The sequence below is a fragment of the Lepidochelys kempii genome, chromosome 1 (assembly GCF_965140285.1).
Source record: "Lepidochelys kempii isolate rLepKem1 chromosome 1, rLepKem1.hap1, whole genome shotgun sequence".
Taxonomy (NCBI): domain Eukaryota; kingdom Metazoa; phylum Chordata; order Testudines; family Cheloniidae; genus Lepidochelys; species Lepidochelys kempii.
In genome coordinates this window covers 263,177,790-263,197,144 of record NC_136380.1, presented here as the reverse complement: position 1 = coordinate 263,197,144, position 19,355 = coordinate 263,177,790, and the positions used below count along the sequence as shown (strand labels likewise).

Sequence of the window (19,355 nt, the reverse complement as noted above, 5' to 3'; positions counted from 1 at the left end):
GAAAGCAGCTATCAAATCCCCCCTCATTCTTCTCTTCCGTAGACTAAACAATCCCAGTTCCCTCAGCCTCTCCTCATAAGTCACGTGTTCCAGATCCCTAATCATTTTTGTTGCCCTTTGCTGGACTCTCTCCAATTTCTTCACATCCTTCTTGTAGTGTGGGGCCCAAAACTGGACACAGTACTCCAGATGAGGCCTCACCAGTGTCAAATAGAGGGGAACGATCACGTCCCTCGACCTGCTGGCAATGCCCCTACTTATACACCCCAAAATGCCATTGGCCTTCTTGGCAACAAGGGCACACTGTTGAGTCCTATCCAGCTTCTCGTCCACTGTAACTCCTAGGTCCTTTTCTGCAGAACTGCTGCCGAGCCATTTGGTCCCTAGTCTGTAGTGGTGCATTGGATTCTTCCATCCGAAGTGCAGGGCTCTGCACTTGTCCTTGTTGAACCTCATCAGCTTTCTTTTGGCCCAATCCTCCAATTTGTCTAGGTCCCTCTGTATCCTATCTCTACCCTCCAGCATATCTACCTCTCCTCCCAGTTTAGTGTCATCTGCAAACTTGCTGTGGGTGCAATCCACACCATCCTCCAGATCATTTATGAAGATATTGAACAAAACTGGCCCCAGGACTGACCCTTGGGACACTCCGCTAGATACCGGCTGCCAACTAGACATGGAGCCATTGGTCACTACCCGTTGAGCCTGACAATCTAGCCAGCTTTCTACCCACCTTGTAGTGCATCCATCGAGCCCATACTTCTTTAACTTGCTGACAAGAATACTGTGGGAGACCGTGTCAAAAGCTTTGCTAAAGTTGAGGAATAACACGTCCACTGCTTTCCCCTCATCCACAGAACCAATTATCTCATCATAGAAGGCAATTAGATTAGTCAGGCATGACTTTCCCTTGGTGAATCCATGCTGACTCTTCTTGATCACTTTCCTCTCCTCTAAGTGCTTCAGAATTGATTCCTTGAGGACCTGCTCCATGTTTTTTTTCCAGGGACTGAGGTGAAGCTGACCAGCCTGTAGTTCCCAGGATCCTCCTCCTTCCCTTTTTTAAGGATTGGCGCTACATTAGCCTTTTTCCAGTCTTCAGGGACTTCCCCCGATCGCCATGAGTTTTCAAAGATAATGGCCAATGGCTCTGCAATCACATCCGCCAATTCCTTTAACACTCTAACACTCTTCTTACTATATGTTCCATTCTATGCATCTGATGAAGTGGGCTGTAGCTCATGAAAGCTTATGCTCAAATTTGTTAGCCTCTAAGGTGCCATGAGTACTCCTGTTCTTTTTGCGGATACAGATTAACACGGCTGCTACTCTGAAACCTTCCTCTTTTGAAACTGTTGAACAGTAGAGGCTTAAAAAAGAAGTGTTAAGGTAAAGACAGGAGTGAAAGTCTGCTCAGTTAAATGAGGATAACAACAAAGGGGGAAAACAGTTGTTATATTATAGAGGCGCAATTGTGACTCCATAGCTACTAGTATTGAATTTTTCACTTAAAGCAAAGAGATATGAGACAAGAGGGTAGCCCTGCAAGATACAGGGGCCATAGGCCTTGGGGTGATAGTAATCTCTTTTGGCCCTGCTGTCTTTCAGTCTGATACTTCTCACTTTTCTGTATATATCACAGATGTAATTTTTCAAAGCAAACTAAAATATCAGGGAAATGGCTTTCATGATGTTAAAACAGAACTGATTATATTTGTCATCTAGAAGAGCCACACTAACATTTTGCCAGTTAATGCAATGAGGAAAATATCCTTATTAAAATGAGGCTTAAGAACTAACACCCTTATCCTTTATGGCTGTTTCAATAGAATCTCTTTGGGCCTGTTTCTTCCTTTTCAGCAGAGATTAACGTTGTTATTAGCAGTGTATTTCTCTCTCTTTTTTTTTTTTTTTTATAAGTAGTAGTTTTATCTTTTAGAATTCAGCATAATTTTTAGCAATATATCAGATTTTAAAATAAGGTCTTTATATAAACTTGTTGAGTTTTACACATTACTATTGCACAAGGAAGATTAGTTTTTGAAAGCTTTTGTTTGCTGTCCACTTGCGTATAAGGAGTTGCTGAATTTCACCATAACTGTTCCCAGTGAAAGTTTGGTGTTGCGTAACAAGATAGGGAATACGCCTTTCCATCTTACGGTGTCTGATAGAATTGGAATAGCCTGAGAGGAATCCCCAAGAGACAGAAGATTACTGCAAGAAGTGGAAGGGCATTTCAGTTTTCTCATACATATTTCCAAAGGAAGTTATAACTTTTAAATGTCACTATAATAATTGACCCCTTGTTGGCATACTAAGCAAAGAGTCCAAAAATGTAATGGCCATGAAGAGTGAATTCCTCTTTCTGGCCTAGAGATGGGTTTCCCACCCTGAGAAAGAAACAGATGGTGGGTTTACATGGAAGAAATATATGCAGCCCTTGCTCTGTTTTTCCTCTGGATAGATGGAGAAATTAATTTGTCAAGGCTTTTAGTTTAGCGCTGACAAGATGTGCTGTACTAACCCTAAGTATGAAAGATTGTTGTGTGTGATTAGCAGGATGTCTTGGTAAGTTGCAGTAGTAGTTGTCCTTAAATGTTAAGAAGTCTGAGGTATTAACTAACAAAGGTGATATTACAATCTAGTGTGGCTTTTAGGGGTCCCAACAGGAGGGAAATTAACCTAGAAATAAAAGGCTGAGATATGCCAGTGCAAGATTGTGCTTGTTAAGTTGTTACCTCTGCTGCCAATGTTTTGTCTTCATGTAACATTTAAAGTATAAGATATGTTCTCTAACTTAAGTATAGATCATGATTTTTCCATTTAGGAATGAAAGTGACCAAGGGGTTTAGTTTAGTTAGCCCTGCAGTAAATTTTTGATACCATTACAGAATGGTATCAATACCAGATAAGTAATTTCTTCTACCTCTTCTCTAAGCACTTGGTTCAAAAGCCCTGTGAACTTTAGAAATGTGGGCCTTGCAGACCTACTTCACCGTGGCCCTATCACATTGAATAAGATAACAGTTCACAATCCTTCGTTGTGCTACAATTGTAGCTATTTGGTCCTAGTTTGGTCTTCCATGTCCTAATTAGAGAAGGCACTTATCTTTCTGTAAGTTTAGAATGTCACTAATTTTCTTATCCTGAAATGCTAAAATAAAACTAGGATAGAAAGGCCAGGCTCAGTAAAATTAGTTGGCATCCATTAATGATTGCATTAGCCCGAAAAAACATTTTGTGGACCATTTTAGTATTTTTTGTTACAACTCCCCCATTCTATTGATGAAATCTTGTCTGAGGAAAGTAATCCGGCTTCCTTTGCTATCCCTTACTCCCAAACAAAAATCCTTATATTCTTGTCTCCACTCCTCTCCTCTTCCCCCCCCCGCCCTGTCCTTATGTCAGTATCTCCACAGCTGGGTGAAAATGGCTTTTTTGAAACCAGTACCTCTTTCCTGCTTATTTGTACAGTGAAGTCATAATCTCTAGTTTGCAACGTCCCTGTGGCTGCCATAGCAGCAGATGCGGACAGTGATGAGCTGCCAAAAGCTGAAGAACTGGTTCCTTCAGTCGCTCCGGGTCTTCGGTGGCACTTCGGCGGCAGGTCCTTCACTTGCTTGGGGTCTTTGGCAGCACTGAAGGATGTGCTGCCGAAGACCCGGAGTGAGTGAAGGGCCTGCCGCTGAAGTGCTGCCGAAGACCGAGAGCACCGCCGGGTGAGTAAAAATTCAAAAGGGATTTTCAGGGGAGCCTCCCCAGCTGAGAGCTCAGGCGGGCCAGACAGGAGGGAGTTTGCCCATCCCTTTAACAACTGGTTCTAAACCGGCTTCAAAATTTAACCACCGCTTCGTGCAAACTGGCTCCAGCTCACAACTGGATGTGGACAGTATGTACTGTGACTCCTTATTGTTCGGAGGAGCAAGGAGGAGATGGTGAGAGAATGCAAAGGGAATTACCCTCTTTTCCATTTTTGGCTATGCTTTGAGTGTCATAGTTCTTTTGCATTGCTTCCATGCTGAAAATATACCAAGTTCATCTTTTTATCATCCCAAAATATCACATCACAAAGATGTTGATAAACAATAAGGAAGTTGTAATTCTTGGAGGTAATTCTTCCTTTTGTTGCTCCTCAAACCACAGTTCTCCCATTTCTGCTAAATGCTGAGACTTGCCAGGTAGGATAATTACTTGGGCAAATGGGTATACTGTACCTTGGAATATGCCTGATTTCAGATATGCCAGCAAAAGAGTTATGAACTAAAGTGTAATTTCTACCTCTCTTCTCTCAGAAGAAACCTGCCCACTCAGAAGATCCATTTAATGATGAACAACGTGAGCGGTATGAGGTGGAAATGCTGGCCAAGAAATTTGAGGCAAAATATGTGAGTATTTTAGCAGAGCTACTGTAACACCCCATTTATTAGTAACAACATCAGTTGCTAACATTTTCAGGTTTTTTTGGGTATGGTTGCTACTTTGACTTCGCAGCTGATTCTTATAACTATATCAGTCAGGTTTCTCATCTTATTTAATTTGCTCAGGTTGTAATGGACGCACTTTCAGTCTGATAACTAATAACTATGCTAATGAAAAAAACTCAACTAGATATTATCTGTGCCTTGGAACATGTCCTTAGGTGGGTTCCCTAAGCAAATACCTGCACCTCTTATACAGTGGTCTGTACTCATGGTAGATCTCTCAAGGGAAGAAGTCAATTGCACCTCTTCAGTACTGGATGGGAAATCTCAGAGGAAAAACATATGTGCTGCAGAATACAAGGATGGTGACAATAGATGGTACTCTTCTCTCTCTATTTGTACCAGTGATGCAGACCACTCTGCAAGAGGATTTTTCTCCCCACGCTACCATCACAGTCCACTTGTCCAAGTCTTCAGATGTCAGTCATTATTTAATGCCTTTTGTCAGGCAGCTGCTTCATCAACAAAACCCCCCAGAAATTCTGATGGTGCAGTTTTTTTGGATGAAAGATAAAAATGTAGGTACTGACCACTGTGGTTATCGTGATTAAGACCATGATTTTGCCACGGGTATTTTTATTAAAAGTCACAGACAGGATATGGGCAATAAACAGTAAATCACAGAAGTGTACACATACTAATGCAGTTTTCACTAAATCAATACAGAAGCTTTTATATTGCCTATTAAACCTTATATAATTTTGACAAGATCTACTGACAAGATTAATTGTTAGAGGGTAAAATGGTCATTTACTAACAGAGCTTTCCGTGATTCTCAAAGCCAAAGCCTGAGCCCCACTGCCTGTAACTTAACTTGTTACCCAGTAGTGCCCTGCTTGTTACTCGCTAATGTTGGCCCCGGCAACAATGGTTCGCAAAATGCTATTTTCAACACTTGTACTGCAGATGTTAAAGGAAATAAGTGATTTCTCATTTTTTATAAATTCTAATGCTGTTATTGGAATTTTCAAGAACTCGAGGACATCTCTTAAAATCACCAAATCTGTGACCTCTGTGACAGAATCATAGCCTTACTCATAATCTTTTTTCCTAACACTGGTTGTGTAAGCCGTGTTGATACCGTATTCTCTCTTTCCTTGAATTGTTGTGGAGTAGTATTGGGCACTGTTAAATAGTTGCTACATTCCACCTCCAACGTAGATGCAGCAAGATAGAGCCATACTTGTTTTGGGATGCCTCTATTGGAAAGTATAATAGAAATGTCAGTCTTGAATGAGTTTTATCAGGCAGCTGCCACATCACAAAAAACTTGCAGGCTGCTAGGGACAAGCACTAACATAGTACTGAGAGTAATTTGAACAACACTGCATAGTAATGTAAACAAGCCAGGGTGGATAAAAATCAGTGATTTTTAAAAAAAGGATTTTAAAAATTTAAATAAAAATAATTTTTACTTTTTAAATAGGTTGTCATAATTTCACATATGTTAAGGCATAAATTTACTATAATCTATTAACATCACTTAAAACATTAAATAGTATGTTTGGTGCTGAAATTTTTCAAGAAAGTCAAACCACTGAACTGGGGAAGTCATGGGCCAAGCACCTGGAACCAGAGTTTGACAGCAGTAACTGCCAGTGCAGAGAATATTTTTCAGTTCAGTTCAATGAGTAGTTCATTCAGAGTTGAAAAACTGGTTGGGAATGAAAAAGCAGGAAAGCTTGTTTTCCTCTTCAAATGTGAATAAAAAGTAGGCATAAGAGGATGAGATCTGCTGGTTCTAAAATCTTGAAGGATATGGTGACTAGAAACAATTACTTTAATTCACTAACTGCAGATATTTTCTTTGTTTAATAAATCAGTGAGTTCTAAATGCAAAACTTATTTTGATTAAACTTGTTTCTTGTGTCTGGCACCTTTTTAAGGTAATTATATTTAATAAATAAACTAAATGCTGTTGTGCATTTTTCTTTGATTTCCAATTTCAATCCAAATAGAACTTGACAGAAATCATAAGTAAAAATTAATCATATAGTAAATAAAAAATCACCATCTACTAACTTGTTTAAAAAATTCAAATTCAAATATATGTTAAGCTATGTAATTGCTTAAATAAATGTGTATAGAGTATATCCTTCTGGTTAGTAAGAAATTACTGAATTTGGTGTAAAAACTACATTTAGTTGCAAATAAGCATGTTTGAAATGGTTACCAATGAATGAGACTCAACTTTTTCTTTCGGAAAATAGCTAAAACGTACAAATGCAAAACAAGATTAAAATCGGTTACTTAAATCAATGTTCCCTGCTCGGTAATTTAAATCATGATTAATTTATTTTAATTGTTTTGATTTTCTTTTAGATAGTCCACCCTGAAACAAGCTTCCACTAATAAATGCCAAAGTAGAAACCAAGAGATGTTATCTAACACCACACCCAGCCAGCTCCTTAAATTCACATGGATAGTCTTAGATGATAAATTATGAGCTGGCAATAAAAAAAATAACTTAATTGTATTTAGAAGACTTCAATATCCAGAGCTGTCAGTGTGGTGCCTTTCATTAGAAAAAAGACTTTTGGTATTAATGTCCCTATGTAAACTGATTTTTCTGACTTCTCTGGAATTTTTCCTATCAAAAAGGCAAGTTTCCTTAATAGGATAAGAAACATTCAGTCTGATATCAATATATTATGCAGAGATAATTGTTTTTAGGTACAATACCTTAGATGTGTTATGGGGGATGAGATTGCTAATGAGGAGAGATGACGTAGGTACATAAAATGTCTGGTATAGAAAAAGGCAATTGAAAGCTATTGTTTACCCTCTCCAATAATAAAAGAGCAAGATGGCACTTACTAAACTTGAGAAAAATTTAAACTGTTAAAACCAATATTTTTATACAGTATATAATTATGTTATGAAATGCATTTCCTTGATAATGTCTTGAAATATTGTGGAGAGACAATTTCTTCGTATTTAAAGGTGCAACTAAACTCCTATCCTAAGTTCAGTTTTTACCTCCCATTGCCCTTGTAACTTTAAAAAAAAAAATGTTAACTCAGTGAAGTAGAACTTTTTTCTGAAAACTTAGAGTCTCTATTTTCTGGTTGTAGAGATTTAAAAACTAACTATTTTTGGAAAATTAAACTGGTTAATGTTTGTATATATTGAGAATGCCCCTAGGGGGCATGAAGGAATGTTCAGGGAGGCACAGCGGGGCCTGGGCCAGCCCCCATAGTGTTCAGGGAGGGAGTACCACCCAGCCCTGCTCTGCCCCCAGCTCTGCTCTAGCGCTGGTCTGCGATCCTGGCCCTGAACTGTGGCTTGGCCCCAAACCATTGCTCTGATAGATTCCATTACTGGTGTGGCAGGGAGAGGGCGACAGAAAAAGTTTGGGGATCACTCATCTAGATGCTGTGGTTCGCCGGAACACCCAGTTGATTCAGCTGGTAAATAGCCAGCATCAGAACCTTATGCGTAGGCTAGTTTTCAAGCAGACCTGTGTGTGTAATATATATAAATAAATAAAAATCAGGCATAAATCTCATTGAACCAAATGAAGAAGGAAAAAAGCATGCCAGTAGAAAATTTTTCCATAAAAGTAGATGCATACTATGAGCAGGGACACCTTTACATAGCTGCTCATTTGATCAGGCAGAATTTTCTAGGTGGATTGACTCCTGCAAATGTTAGACTTCAACACAAAAAAGTGTGCTCTGAATGGGCCCCATTCTCCACTTGATCCATGCAGCCACTTCCCTTCCCTGGCTAAATCAAGTCTATGGTCTGTGATTCACATTACTACCCAAATGACCAATCCATGTAATTCTTCTAAGATCACGCTGAGCTTTCAACACCACATAGATTACAGATGCTAGGAGGGAGAGTGGACCCAGAACCTTGTTCTTTCTTTTGGATGTAGAGGCTTAAGTCACTTAGAAGGATGGAATCATCAGGCACTAGTTAAACGCATTAAGTTTTGAGTGCATATTGTGCAATGAAGTATTTTCATTGTCTTCTTGTGTTCAGAATAATTCAATACATGGTTTTCTGCACATCACATTTAATATGAAAAGACACAATTACACAGTGCATACTTTACTATGGAAAAAAAGTAATGAGCTGAAAGGTACTTGGTCCTTCCTCTTCAACTGCCACTGATATCTGCAGCTAAAACTGTATAGGCTTCTGATTCTGAAACTTAGAAATCTAAGTGCAGTCTCTCTGCATCTTAAAAGCACCACCTTTATTTCCACATTGGTAGGTGGTGTCTCTTGGATAACTTTGAGAGACATAGGCAATACCTTGAGTGATGTGTATATGTTAGATTGAATTAGCTGAAATGGCTGTAATTTTTGACTTTTTCAGTGAATGGCTTTGATTTGACTAGGGATTTTCTTTGACGTTGTTACTTTATTTTTGAAATGCAGCAGATTGTAGTATATTGCTACATCTTGTCTTAATTTGTACAGGTACAGATGCTAAATTTGCATGTGAAAAGGTGAAAGCTTTAATGTTTGGGTTTTTTTGGCCAAACAATTTTTTTTAAAGTTTGGATGGCCAGCACCAATAATAGTCTTAGTGTGCTAAGAATTTTGTTTAGTGGCTCAGTGTTAGGACACTTCACTTCATTCCAACCCAAGAATCTACTTTGTGACAACTTAAGTCCAAACCCGGTGCACCTGGGTACATCTGGTATCCACAAGCAGGTCTCAGACTCCAATATCTCAGGTGGTGTCTACAAGTGGGTCTTACAGTTGTGACTGCAAACCATCTGCAGCAGAGTGCAAGCATGCCCACGAGAAGCACTCTAATTGCAATCACAGACAGTTCAAATGTCTTCACTTGTTTGAGTGTAACTTACTGCTCCCTAGTTTTGTTTTATTCCACTCAAGCTTTCTGTTATGTTTGTTTACACTTTCCCATGCCTGCATCCTCAATTGGCTGGAGGACAGCCCCATCCTTTCATACTGAAAAACCATTAAAGTTTTACTTTGAGAAGATGACGATCCCTAGAAGCACTATTCAACTTTTTTTGGACATCTTTCCCTGGTAATATTGCTAGAGGACCATATTAAAATTACTGCCTGATGGCATTTCTCAGTGCAGTGATATAGCTGGCCTGGGTCTTAAGGAAAATGTCAGGGTTCTGTTAGTCCTTAATCAAGGCAGCTTCTATTTTCTGCTATAAAAAGATATTTAAATTATGGGGACACACAAAGTAGTCATTGAAGCCCTGCTCCATATGTTTATCTATTGGTCTTGCTTCAGTTCATACCGTCAAGGGAGATGTTTAGTTTATCATTATTAGGACATCCCTCAATCTGCTTCCTTTCCAAAAGAAGAATTCTTCCATGAGAGTGTTTTAGGGAAGAAAATGGTTGACTACATGTATCAAATACAAATATTTAATCTGGAGACCGGAGTTCTGTTCCATGCTCTGCCACAGACTTCCTGTGTAACCACAGGTGAATCATTTAGTTCCTTTGTGCCTCAGTTTCCCCTCCATAAAATGGTGTTAATACTTCCCTACATCCGATGTTTTGTGAATATAAATATATTAAAGATTGTGAAGCGCTCAGATACTAGAGTAATGGGAGCTATATAGATATATAAAATCAGTGTTTTGTATATAATTCAACTTTAGGGAGGTCTTGTTTGCCACTCTTGAAAGAAACTGTTGAAGTGTTGAACTGTTGGATCCAGTGAAATACATGGGGATGAAGCATGCTTAGAAGGACATTGCTCTTGAGCCATCTTAGAGGTGGCTCAGAAGGCCAAAAATGTAAGAATTAGCAGACTTTCCTGCATGATTTATATTGGAGACCCAAGAGTGAGAATCCTGTAGGAATACCTTGTACGTCTTTAAAGAGAATTAATTTTCCTTTCAGAACTTTGAAAAATGTTCTGTACGTGTGGTGACATGAAGTTATTCCAAGTTTGACCTGCTCTTTGAATGAAGGAGGAGTTGGGGAATGTGTTACAAAATTAAAACCAGAAAGCTCAAACCAAAAGCTAAATTTGCCCTTGTATAGTTTTTCCATAGTTGCCATTTCATATTGAAAGGGATATGCTCAAGTCATCTTGTCTTTAAAAAAAAAAAAAAAAAAAGGGGGGGGGGGGGAGGGAGGGAGAAGAGGGCTTCGGTCTTGTTCAAATTAGTTTGTCTACCTGCAGCTATAATACTTTATGATGAGGGTTGTCAAGCTATTAAAAAAACTAACCTCGATTAATTGCGCTGTTAATAGAATACCATTTATTTAAATATTTTTGGATGTTTTCTACATTTTCAAATATATTGATTTCAATTACAACACAAAATACAAAGTGTACAGTGCTCACTTTATATTTTTGTTTACAAATATTTGCACTATAAAAACAAAAGAAATAGTATTTTTCAATTCACCTAATACAAATACTGTAGTGCAATCTCTTTATCATGAAAGATGAAATTACAAATGTAGAATTTGTTTTAAAAAAAAACAACCCACAAAACCTGCATTCATAAAACAAAAACTATGTAAAACATTAAGGTCTACAAGTCAACTCAGTCCTACTTCTTGTTTGAGCAATTGGCTGAACAATTTTTTTACATTTAGAGGAGATAATGCTGCCCGCTTCTTGTTTACAGTGTCATCTGAAAGTGAGAACAGACATTCACATGGCACTGTTGTAGCCGGCATCGCAAGATGTTTATGTGCCAGATGCGCTAAAGATTCATATGTCCCTTCATGCGTCAACCGCCATTTGGTCAACTTGAATGTCAGCTTTGCTCATGATTTCTGGTGTGGATGTTATAAAGAATTTACACACATCACCAACTAATTTTTTTGCATAAGTTTAAAATATAGCCATTGGATATTAATGGCTTTTTGGTTTCTATATTCACTAGTTCAGAGTTGTCCTAGGTGTCAAAGAGGTGAAAAACTCTTATCTGATTAGTAGTCTCCTAAATTGAGCCATCCTTCCAGGATTCTTGTTTCTATGTCACAGACTTCATTTGATACCAGAACAGTGTGATTCCCAGACTGGCTTACCACAGTTTTGTTTTCTTTGCAGGGTGGGAAGTTTCACAAGCATCGAAAGGATCGTTTGCAGGATCTGATTGATATAGGTTATGGCTATGATGAAACAGACCCTTTCATCGATAACTCTGAAGCTGTGAGTAAATCTCATTTAAACAGGAATAAAGACGTGAGGCAGTACACCGGACCCTAGCTAGAACGCCGGATTTGGGATCCATGCGGGGACTGCGTTAAAATGAATTGCAATTAAAATAATAGGAATACTTGTGGCACCTTAGAGACTAACCAATTTATTTGAGCATGAGCTTTCGTGAGCTACAGCTCACTTCATCGGATGAAGTGAGCTGTAGCTCACGAAAGCTCATGCTCAAATAAATTGGTTAGTCTCTAAGGTGCCACAAGTACTCCTTTTCTTTTTGCGAATACAGACTAACACGGCTGTTACTCTGAAACCTGTAATTAAAATAATTAAATTTGGGATCCATGGCCGTGACCGTGTTATATGCAAATTCGCGCTATATATGCGTGCGTTCCAGCGAGGGTCCGGTGTACTTATTTCTAAGGAGAGTGAGGGGAACATACTTTTTACTTTCTGCTGTGTGCATGGTATGAATCCAAAAGACACAAATGACTTCAGGCACCCAAGAAACTATTATTGTATTAATTTTTATAGCCATTCACAGGCATCATTGCATCAGAAGAACAAAGGTACACTGTATATTAAAATTAATTATTTGCCTTACTATCCCATAGATAATTAAAACCAGAGATTTTAAAAATCAAATTGACTTCCTTATTGATCAATAGTTCACTTTATCATACTTCGCTCAGCTTTGTTCGTGAAATTAGACTAGTTTTGTTTGACTGCGTCTCCTGTTCTGGCAAAATGCTGGTATGTTTGGGTTTCCAACACTTCAGAGGAATGTTTGTTTTTTGGAGGAGAACCTAATCACCTTGTTTTCATTAACTTTAAATGTTTTGTTATTGAAATAAGTACATAAGGAGTACTGGTGATAAGCCAGTATGGCTTAGAAGCAAGATTCAATAGCTTATTTAACCCAAACTTCAGAAACTGGACATCCAGTCGAAGTGAAGTAAATAGAAGCATTAACTCACTCCAGGTAAAATCTTAGATGGAAATTAGGCTATGGCCTAGTCTACACCTAAAACTTAAGTCAGTCTAACTATGTTGCCCATGGGGTGTGAAAAATTCACACCCTCGAATCAGCCTAAGCCTCGGTATACACACTTCTAGGTCAATGGAGAAATTCTTCCATTGACCTAGCTAACTGCCTTTCAAGGGGATGGATTAACTACTGTGACAGAAAAAACCCTTCTGTGACTGTAGCAAGTGTCCATGCTGTAGTTCTGCTATAGTGCTTGTAGGGTAGACCTATCCTAAGAGGGTATCTGAAGAGAAGTTAGATATAAAAACAAATAGCTGGAAATTCTTTAAGTATACCAGAAGCAGTAAACTCATGAGGAATTCACTGAATATCAGACAATTAAGGGAGCAAACAGGCTGAGGGAAATCCTATTGCCTGGATGCCCCAGATAAGTGAAGTGCTATCCAGGCAAGTAAAAATGCAGGGCTTTTTGCCTGTAGGACAAGGACAATAGTGGCGGTCTGGGTGTAGGCTGAGTCATATCAGGCCCAGCAATATTGAGCTGCTATTCATAGAGGAAGGTGGCCAGAAGGCTTGAGAGAGAGTGGAGCAAAGAGAACTGAAGTGAGTCATAGCCAGAGGGAAGGAGAAGGAAATTGGACCCAAGAGAAGTGTGTTGCTTGGCCTACGTCATGCAAAGCCTCTTTTGAATGTAATGTTGGTTAGTACTTTAATCAGAGGCAGAAATTAAGTCTGGGCTTTTCAGTGATAGTTATGTGCTCAAATGCAATTAGAGTAGCTAGAAAGACAAGCAACAGTTGATTTCTTGCTTGAGGGCCACTGTGAATTCTCACTTTGCTGTGGAACTGCCTCAAATAGCAGTGTCTGTTGTAGGGTGCTCAGAAGATCTCGTGTGAGGATGACTGCATTGCCCTACTTTGTATAAAGGAGGTCAGCCAGCTCCCACCCACCTCTGTTCATTTGCTGCAACTACAGAGAGCAAACTGAACGTGCTTTCATTTCCTCAGGCTAGAACTTCCCTTAGTCTAGCTTGATGTTTACAAGAAAATTGTTAGTTTAGAGTAGCATAGGACAGGTCAGTGTAGACACCCTTCCCATGTCTTGGGAACCTGTCAGGTCTCAAAGCAGGCTAAACTAAAAGTGACATCGAAGACCAAATCAGCACCATCTATTCAGGTCCCAGTAGCATTGGTGGTGATGCAGGCAGCTCCTACATTTTGCTGCCTACCCTCACTCAGCACTACTGCCCTCTGCTCTGACACCAAACCTATCCTCCATTGTCCCTATCTTGGCACTGAGATCCACTCAGAGGCCCATCTGGCTAAAAGGAAGGAGAAGAGGAAGCACATCTCCCTACAAGAGAGACATAAACAGAAGAAAAGGAGGAAGTGCTCTCTCTTGACTCATGAGGGCCTGGAAGACACTTAAACAGTACTTAAACTGTCACCTCTTCTCCACGTGCCGCTAGAGCTAGACATCTCAGCACCAACTGGACTCCTCATTGCTGCAGGTCCTGATAAAACTTTGATCTCTCCATGCCTGAGTGGGGAATGCACCATGGAGGCTACTAGCCACCACATCACATGGTTTGCTGCCTGACTTCGCTGACTTCTCCAGTCTCAATCTGGAACTGCTGCAGGGTACCTTGGACTCTTTCAGAAATAAAACCGGAGGGTCCCCCAATTTGACCTCAAGATTCTGGTCCCCTTCCCTTGCCTTAGATCCAGACAGTCTTCACCTCATCTTGTGGCCTTACATATGGGACTCCATGAAAGACCTGCTGGAGGCTGCAAGATCAACTCTGGCATAGACCTTCACACTGACATCCATGCCAATACTCCTTTCAGCACAATCTCCTCCTCTAGCATCAGTGCTTTTACCAGCATCTCTATTCCTCACTTGGTGTCAATGCAATCTTCCTTGCTTTCACCAGATTCCTCAGATCTGCAGGTATTCTGTCCTTCATCTGAGAAATACAATGAGGTTTCTTCCTAGGAACCATATAAATCCCCTTTAGAGAAACATACAGGTGTCACCTCATCAGAGGACCAGATAAGTGCTTCATCTCTTTTCCCTTCTGACTAATAAATGTTTCAGAAACTATTGGGCAATCGCAAATACTTCTCCAGCTAGCTGCAAGCAAGGGGTCACAGCACTGGAGAAATCCTGTGATTCCCCCTGTTCAACATATTACAGGTGCAGATCGGGGAGAAACTGCCTCTGCCTACTGGCTTCAGCCTTCTCAGTCCAGCCAAAAATATGTCTTTAAAAAATATTTTGGCCCTGCCTGTATCCAAGATAGTGATAGGATATACCCTAAAAGACACCAGTTCCTGCTGCAGCCTCCTTTGGCAAACTCCATGATTGTATCTGTAATAAAGGAGACTTAAGGGGAACAAGACATAGGACACTTAAGGGCAACACTCTGTCAGAGAGAGAGATGAAATTTGGATGTTTTGGCAGGAGAGCTTACTTACGTGGTTCAGTAGGCCTTCAAGTGGCCAGCTATAAAGCTGTGATATCCCACTACAGTTATGGTTTGTTTGATGCCATAAGCCCCAGCCTTGAATCCTTGTTCAAGGAACAGAAGGAAGTGGCCAAGACTCTGGTCACAAATAGTCATATACTTGCTTGATGCTCTTGAAGAGCAGCCTGGGTTGCCTTAGATGCTAGTGCAAGAAAAATGGCCACAGGAATGGCTCTTGGGAGGTGCTTCTGGTCTTTTACCTGGATCCTGGGGTGGGATTGGGCAATTCCCTTTTGAGGGCACTGCCCTTTTTAGGGACAAAATGATGAAGACCTAGAGATGATCATGGCCACTCTCCACTCCCTGCAATTAACGCAGTTCTCTTCCTCAACTCTGAGGTTTTTCTGCCTGTCATTTTGCTTCCAAAGACAAGCTCCCAGGCAACACCAAGGGATACATCCCCAGAAGTGATATCAGCCACCTCTTAAACCTGCTACTGGCAAATAACCTCAGCAGTATAAAAGTAGGCTTCCTCTCTGTGCATTGTCACACCCCTCAACATCCGCTTCTAAAAAGCAATTTTGACTGTCTGAGTCATGTACCATGTCTCCAGTCTACATCTCCTCTCCATACATTCACACTTTCGGACTTTGTCTTTCTGCAGCACCTGTTGCATGATTACTTCTGATTGCTGGTTACTGGACACCATTTGTGACAGATTCCATCTAGTTTCATACATGACCATCTTGCCACCCTCACCTTTCTCTTCAAACACCCATCCTATAAGAGCATCCTGGTGGAAGAAGTGGATTTCCTTTTTCAAGAAGTGAGTCAGAGAGGTGGGACACTGAACAGTGTCTGCAGGAAAACTCAGGGAAAGTGAGAATAAAATCCTATTTCCTGATCCCCCAACAAGAGCAACTTTCTGAGATTCTTGACCTCAGAATTCAGAACAGATATATAAAAGCATTCAAGTTCAGGATGCTCTCTAGGGGACATCTCTTCCTTATACCAGTGGATAGGTGTGCAGCTCACAATTTAAAGAATGCCTGCTTTTATCTGGCAATCAAACATGCTTACATCAAGTATGCTACCAATTTTGACTTGTCTACAGCCCCAACAAGTGCCTCACAGTGGCTGGTGCACATCTCAGACATGAAGGAATATTTGTCTACCCATATTTTTGATGACTGGCTCCTGAGGGCTAACTCACTGAAGGACCTCTCCTCAGAGATCATTACATGTGCAACTTCTTCCAGTCTTTTTGGGACTGTTAACTGGAAGAAATTGACACTTCAACCTGTACGAAGAATCATTTTAATCAGAAGAGTCTTGGACTCCACTCAGGCCAGTCTGTCTTCCACAAGAAAGTTTTCAAATTCAAGACCCTCTGGCAATTCTCAGGGAATAACCAGTATGTACTACGTGATTTCCTCCCCCCCACTCCCACCCCCAACACTATTAGGCCTGATGGTTTCATCACTCTCTCACACCCTTTGCTTGTCTGAACATGAGACTTTTACACCACTGGCCATGCCAAATGTACGGTCTTCAAAGGAGACTGTTCCTTCTCAAGTGTTCCAATAGCTTCATTAGTGGGAACAGGCACTGCTGCAATACAAATAAGTCACAAGGACCATGTCCTCCAGGGGATACCTTTTGCTCTCCTCTCTCTTAACATCATAATCCTCACCAGTGCCTCCAATCTGGTCTGGGGTGTGCATTACAAAGACTGCCAAGGACATAGGCTGGGAAACACTTGAGTCTATACCCCTTATCAAGATACTGGAACTTAAGTCAACTTGGTGGGTCCTCAAAGCCTTTCGGCTATCTCTGCAACAGTGTGTAGTATGTGTGCTTACAGACCATACCACTGTCATGTAACACAGCAGCAGATAGGGAGGAGTACTGTGTATTTGTAGCTCTCTTCTTCCTTCCACAAATATCTTTGGCTGCGGTGCATCCAAAGCCACCCAGTAGCTCTTTGCCTTGCAGGCGAGGTGAACGTGTGGGCAGACTTGCTTAGCAGGAAGTCTCAGGATCATCCATACAAGCAGTCCTTGAATCCAGCAGCCAGTGTGCTATTTCACAGATGGGCCCAACCAATAATAGATATATTTGTGACTGAACAAAAGACCAGATGCCAAGTGTATCGCACAAGAGCACTCGGGCGAAACCCTTCTTAAGGATGTGTTTCTGGTGGGCTGGAGTCAACATCTTCTATGTCTTCCATTCCATTCTCTTAATCCTCGAGGTCATAAGAAAATCAGGTCAGACTGTCAACATCATATTAATTGCCACAATGTGGCCTCATCGGCACTGGTGTCTAGATCTTCTGCAGGTGGCCCAGAGAACCACCATACCTGCTGCCTTATATCTCTGGATGTCTGCCTCAATAGCAAGGGAAGATTCTGCATCCCAGCTCAGAGAGAGAATCATAGAATATCAGGGTTGGAAGGGACCTCAGGAGGTCATCTAGTTCAACCCCCTGCTCAAAGCAGGACCGATCCCCAATTAAATCATCCCAGCCAGGGCTTTGTCAAGCCTGACCTTAGAAACTTCTAAGAAAGGAGATTCCACCACCTCGCTAGGTAACGCATTCCAGTGTTTCACCACCCTCCTAGTGAAAAAGTTTTTCCCAATATCCAACCTAAATCTCCCCCACTGCAACTTGACCATTACTCCTTGTTCTGTCATCTGCTAACACTGAGAACAGTCTAGAGCCATCCTCTTTAGAACCCCCTTTCAGGTAGTTGAAAGCAGCTATCAAATCCTCATTCTTCTCTTCTGTAGACTAAACAATCCCAGTTCCCTCAGCCTCTCCTCATAACTCATGTGTTCCAGTCCCCTAATCATTTTTGTTGCCCTCTGCTGGACTCTTTCCAATTTTTCCACATCCTTCTTTTAGTGTGGGGCCCAAAACTGGACACAGTACTCCAGATGAGGCCTCACCAATGTCGAATAGAGGGGAACGATCACGTCCCTCGATCTGCTGGCAATGCCCCTACTTATACATCCCAAAATGCCATTGGCCTTCTTGGCAACAAGGGCACTGTTGAGTCCTATCCAGCTTCTCATCCACTGTAACCCCTAGGTCCTTTTCTGCAGAACTGCTGCCGAGCCTTTTGGTCCCTAGTCTGTAGCGGTGCATGGGATTCTTCCGTCCTAAGTGCAGGACTCTGCACTTGTCCTTGTTGAACCTCCTCAGCTTTCTTTTGGGCCAATCCTCTTGTCTAGGTCCCTCTGTATCCTATCCCTACCCTCCAGCATATCTACCTCTCCTCCCACTTTAGTGTCATCTGCAGACTTGCTGAGGGTGCAATCCACACCATCCTCCAGATCATTTATGAAGATATTGAACAAAACCGGCCCCAGGACTGACCCTTGGGGCACTCCACTAGATACCGGCTGCCAACTAGACATGGAGCCATTGATCTCTACCCGTGGAGCCTGACAATCTAGCTAGCTTTCTATCCACCGTATAGTCCATTCATCCAGCCCACACTTCTTTAACTTGCTTGCAAGAATACTGTGGGAGACCGTGTCAAAAGCTTTGCTAAAGTCAAGGAACAACACGTCCACTGCTTTCCCTTCATCCACAGAACCAGTTTTCTCATCATAGAAGGCAGTTAGATTAGTCAGGCATGACTTGCCCTTGGTGAATTCATGCTGACTGTTCCTGATCACTTTCCTTTCCTCTCCTCTAAGTGCTTCAGAATTGATTCCTTGAGGACCTGCTCCATGTATTTTTTTCCAGGGACCGAGGTGAGGCTGACTGGCCTGTAGTTCCTCCTTCCCTTTTTTAAAGATGGGCACTACATTAGCCTTTTTCTAGTCTTCTGGGACTTCCCCTGATCGCCATGAGTTTTCAAAGATAATGGCCAATGGCTCTGCAATCACATCCTCCAACTCCTTTAGCACTCTCGGATGCAATACATTCGGCCCCATGGACTTGTACTCGTCCAGTTTTTCTAAATAGTCGCGAACCACTTTTCTCCACAGAGGGCTGGTCACATCCTCCCCATGCTGTGCTGCCCAGGGCAGTAGTCTGGGAGCTGACCTTGTTCGTGAAGACAGAGGCAAAAAAAGCATTGAGTACATTAGCTTTTTCCACATCCTCTGTCACTAGGTTGCCTCCCCAATTCAGTAAGGGGCCCACACTTTCCTTGACTTTCTTCTTGTTGCTAACATACCTGAAGAAACCCCTTCTTGTTACTCTTAACATCTCTCGCTAGCTGCAACTCCAGGTGTGATTTGGCCTTCCTGATTTCACTCCTGCATGCCCGAGCAATAT

General features: G+C 41.2%; 1 protein-coding gene across 4 annotated transcripts in view; it reads left to right on the top strand.

Annotated features, from left to right (window-relative positions):
• The window catches only part of UBN2 (ubinuclein 2), a 103,190-nt gene that overhangs the window by 3,360 nt on the left and 80,475 nt on the right, over positions 1–19,355 (top strand). For 2 of the 4 annotated variants that reach the window (XM_073327285.2, XM_073327288.2), the window contains exons 2-3: positions 4,293–4,385; positions 11,502–11,603. In XM_073327285.2, coding sequence (XP_073183386.1) covers positions 4,293–4,385; positions 11,502–11,603 — 195 coding nt within the window. The remainder of the gene's footprint in view (positions 1–4,292; positions 4,386–11,501; positions 11,604–19,355) is intronic. The other 2 variants (XM_073327286.2, XM_073327287.2) reach the window with 2 other exon arrangements.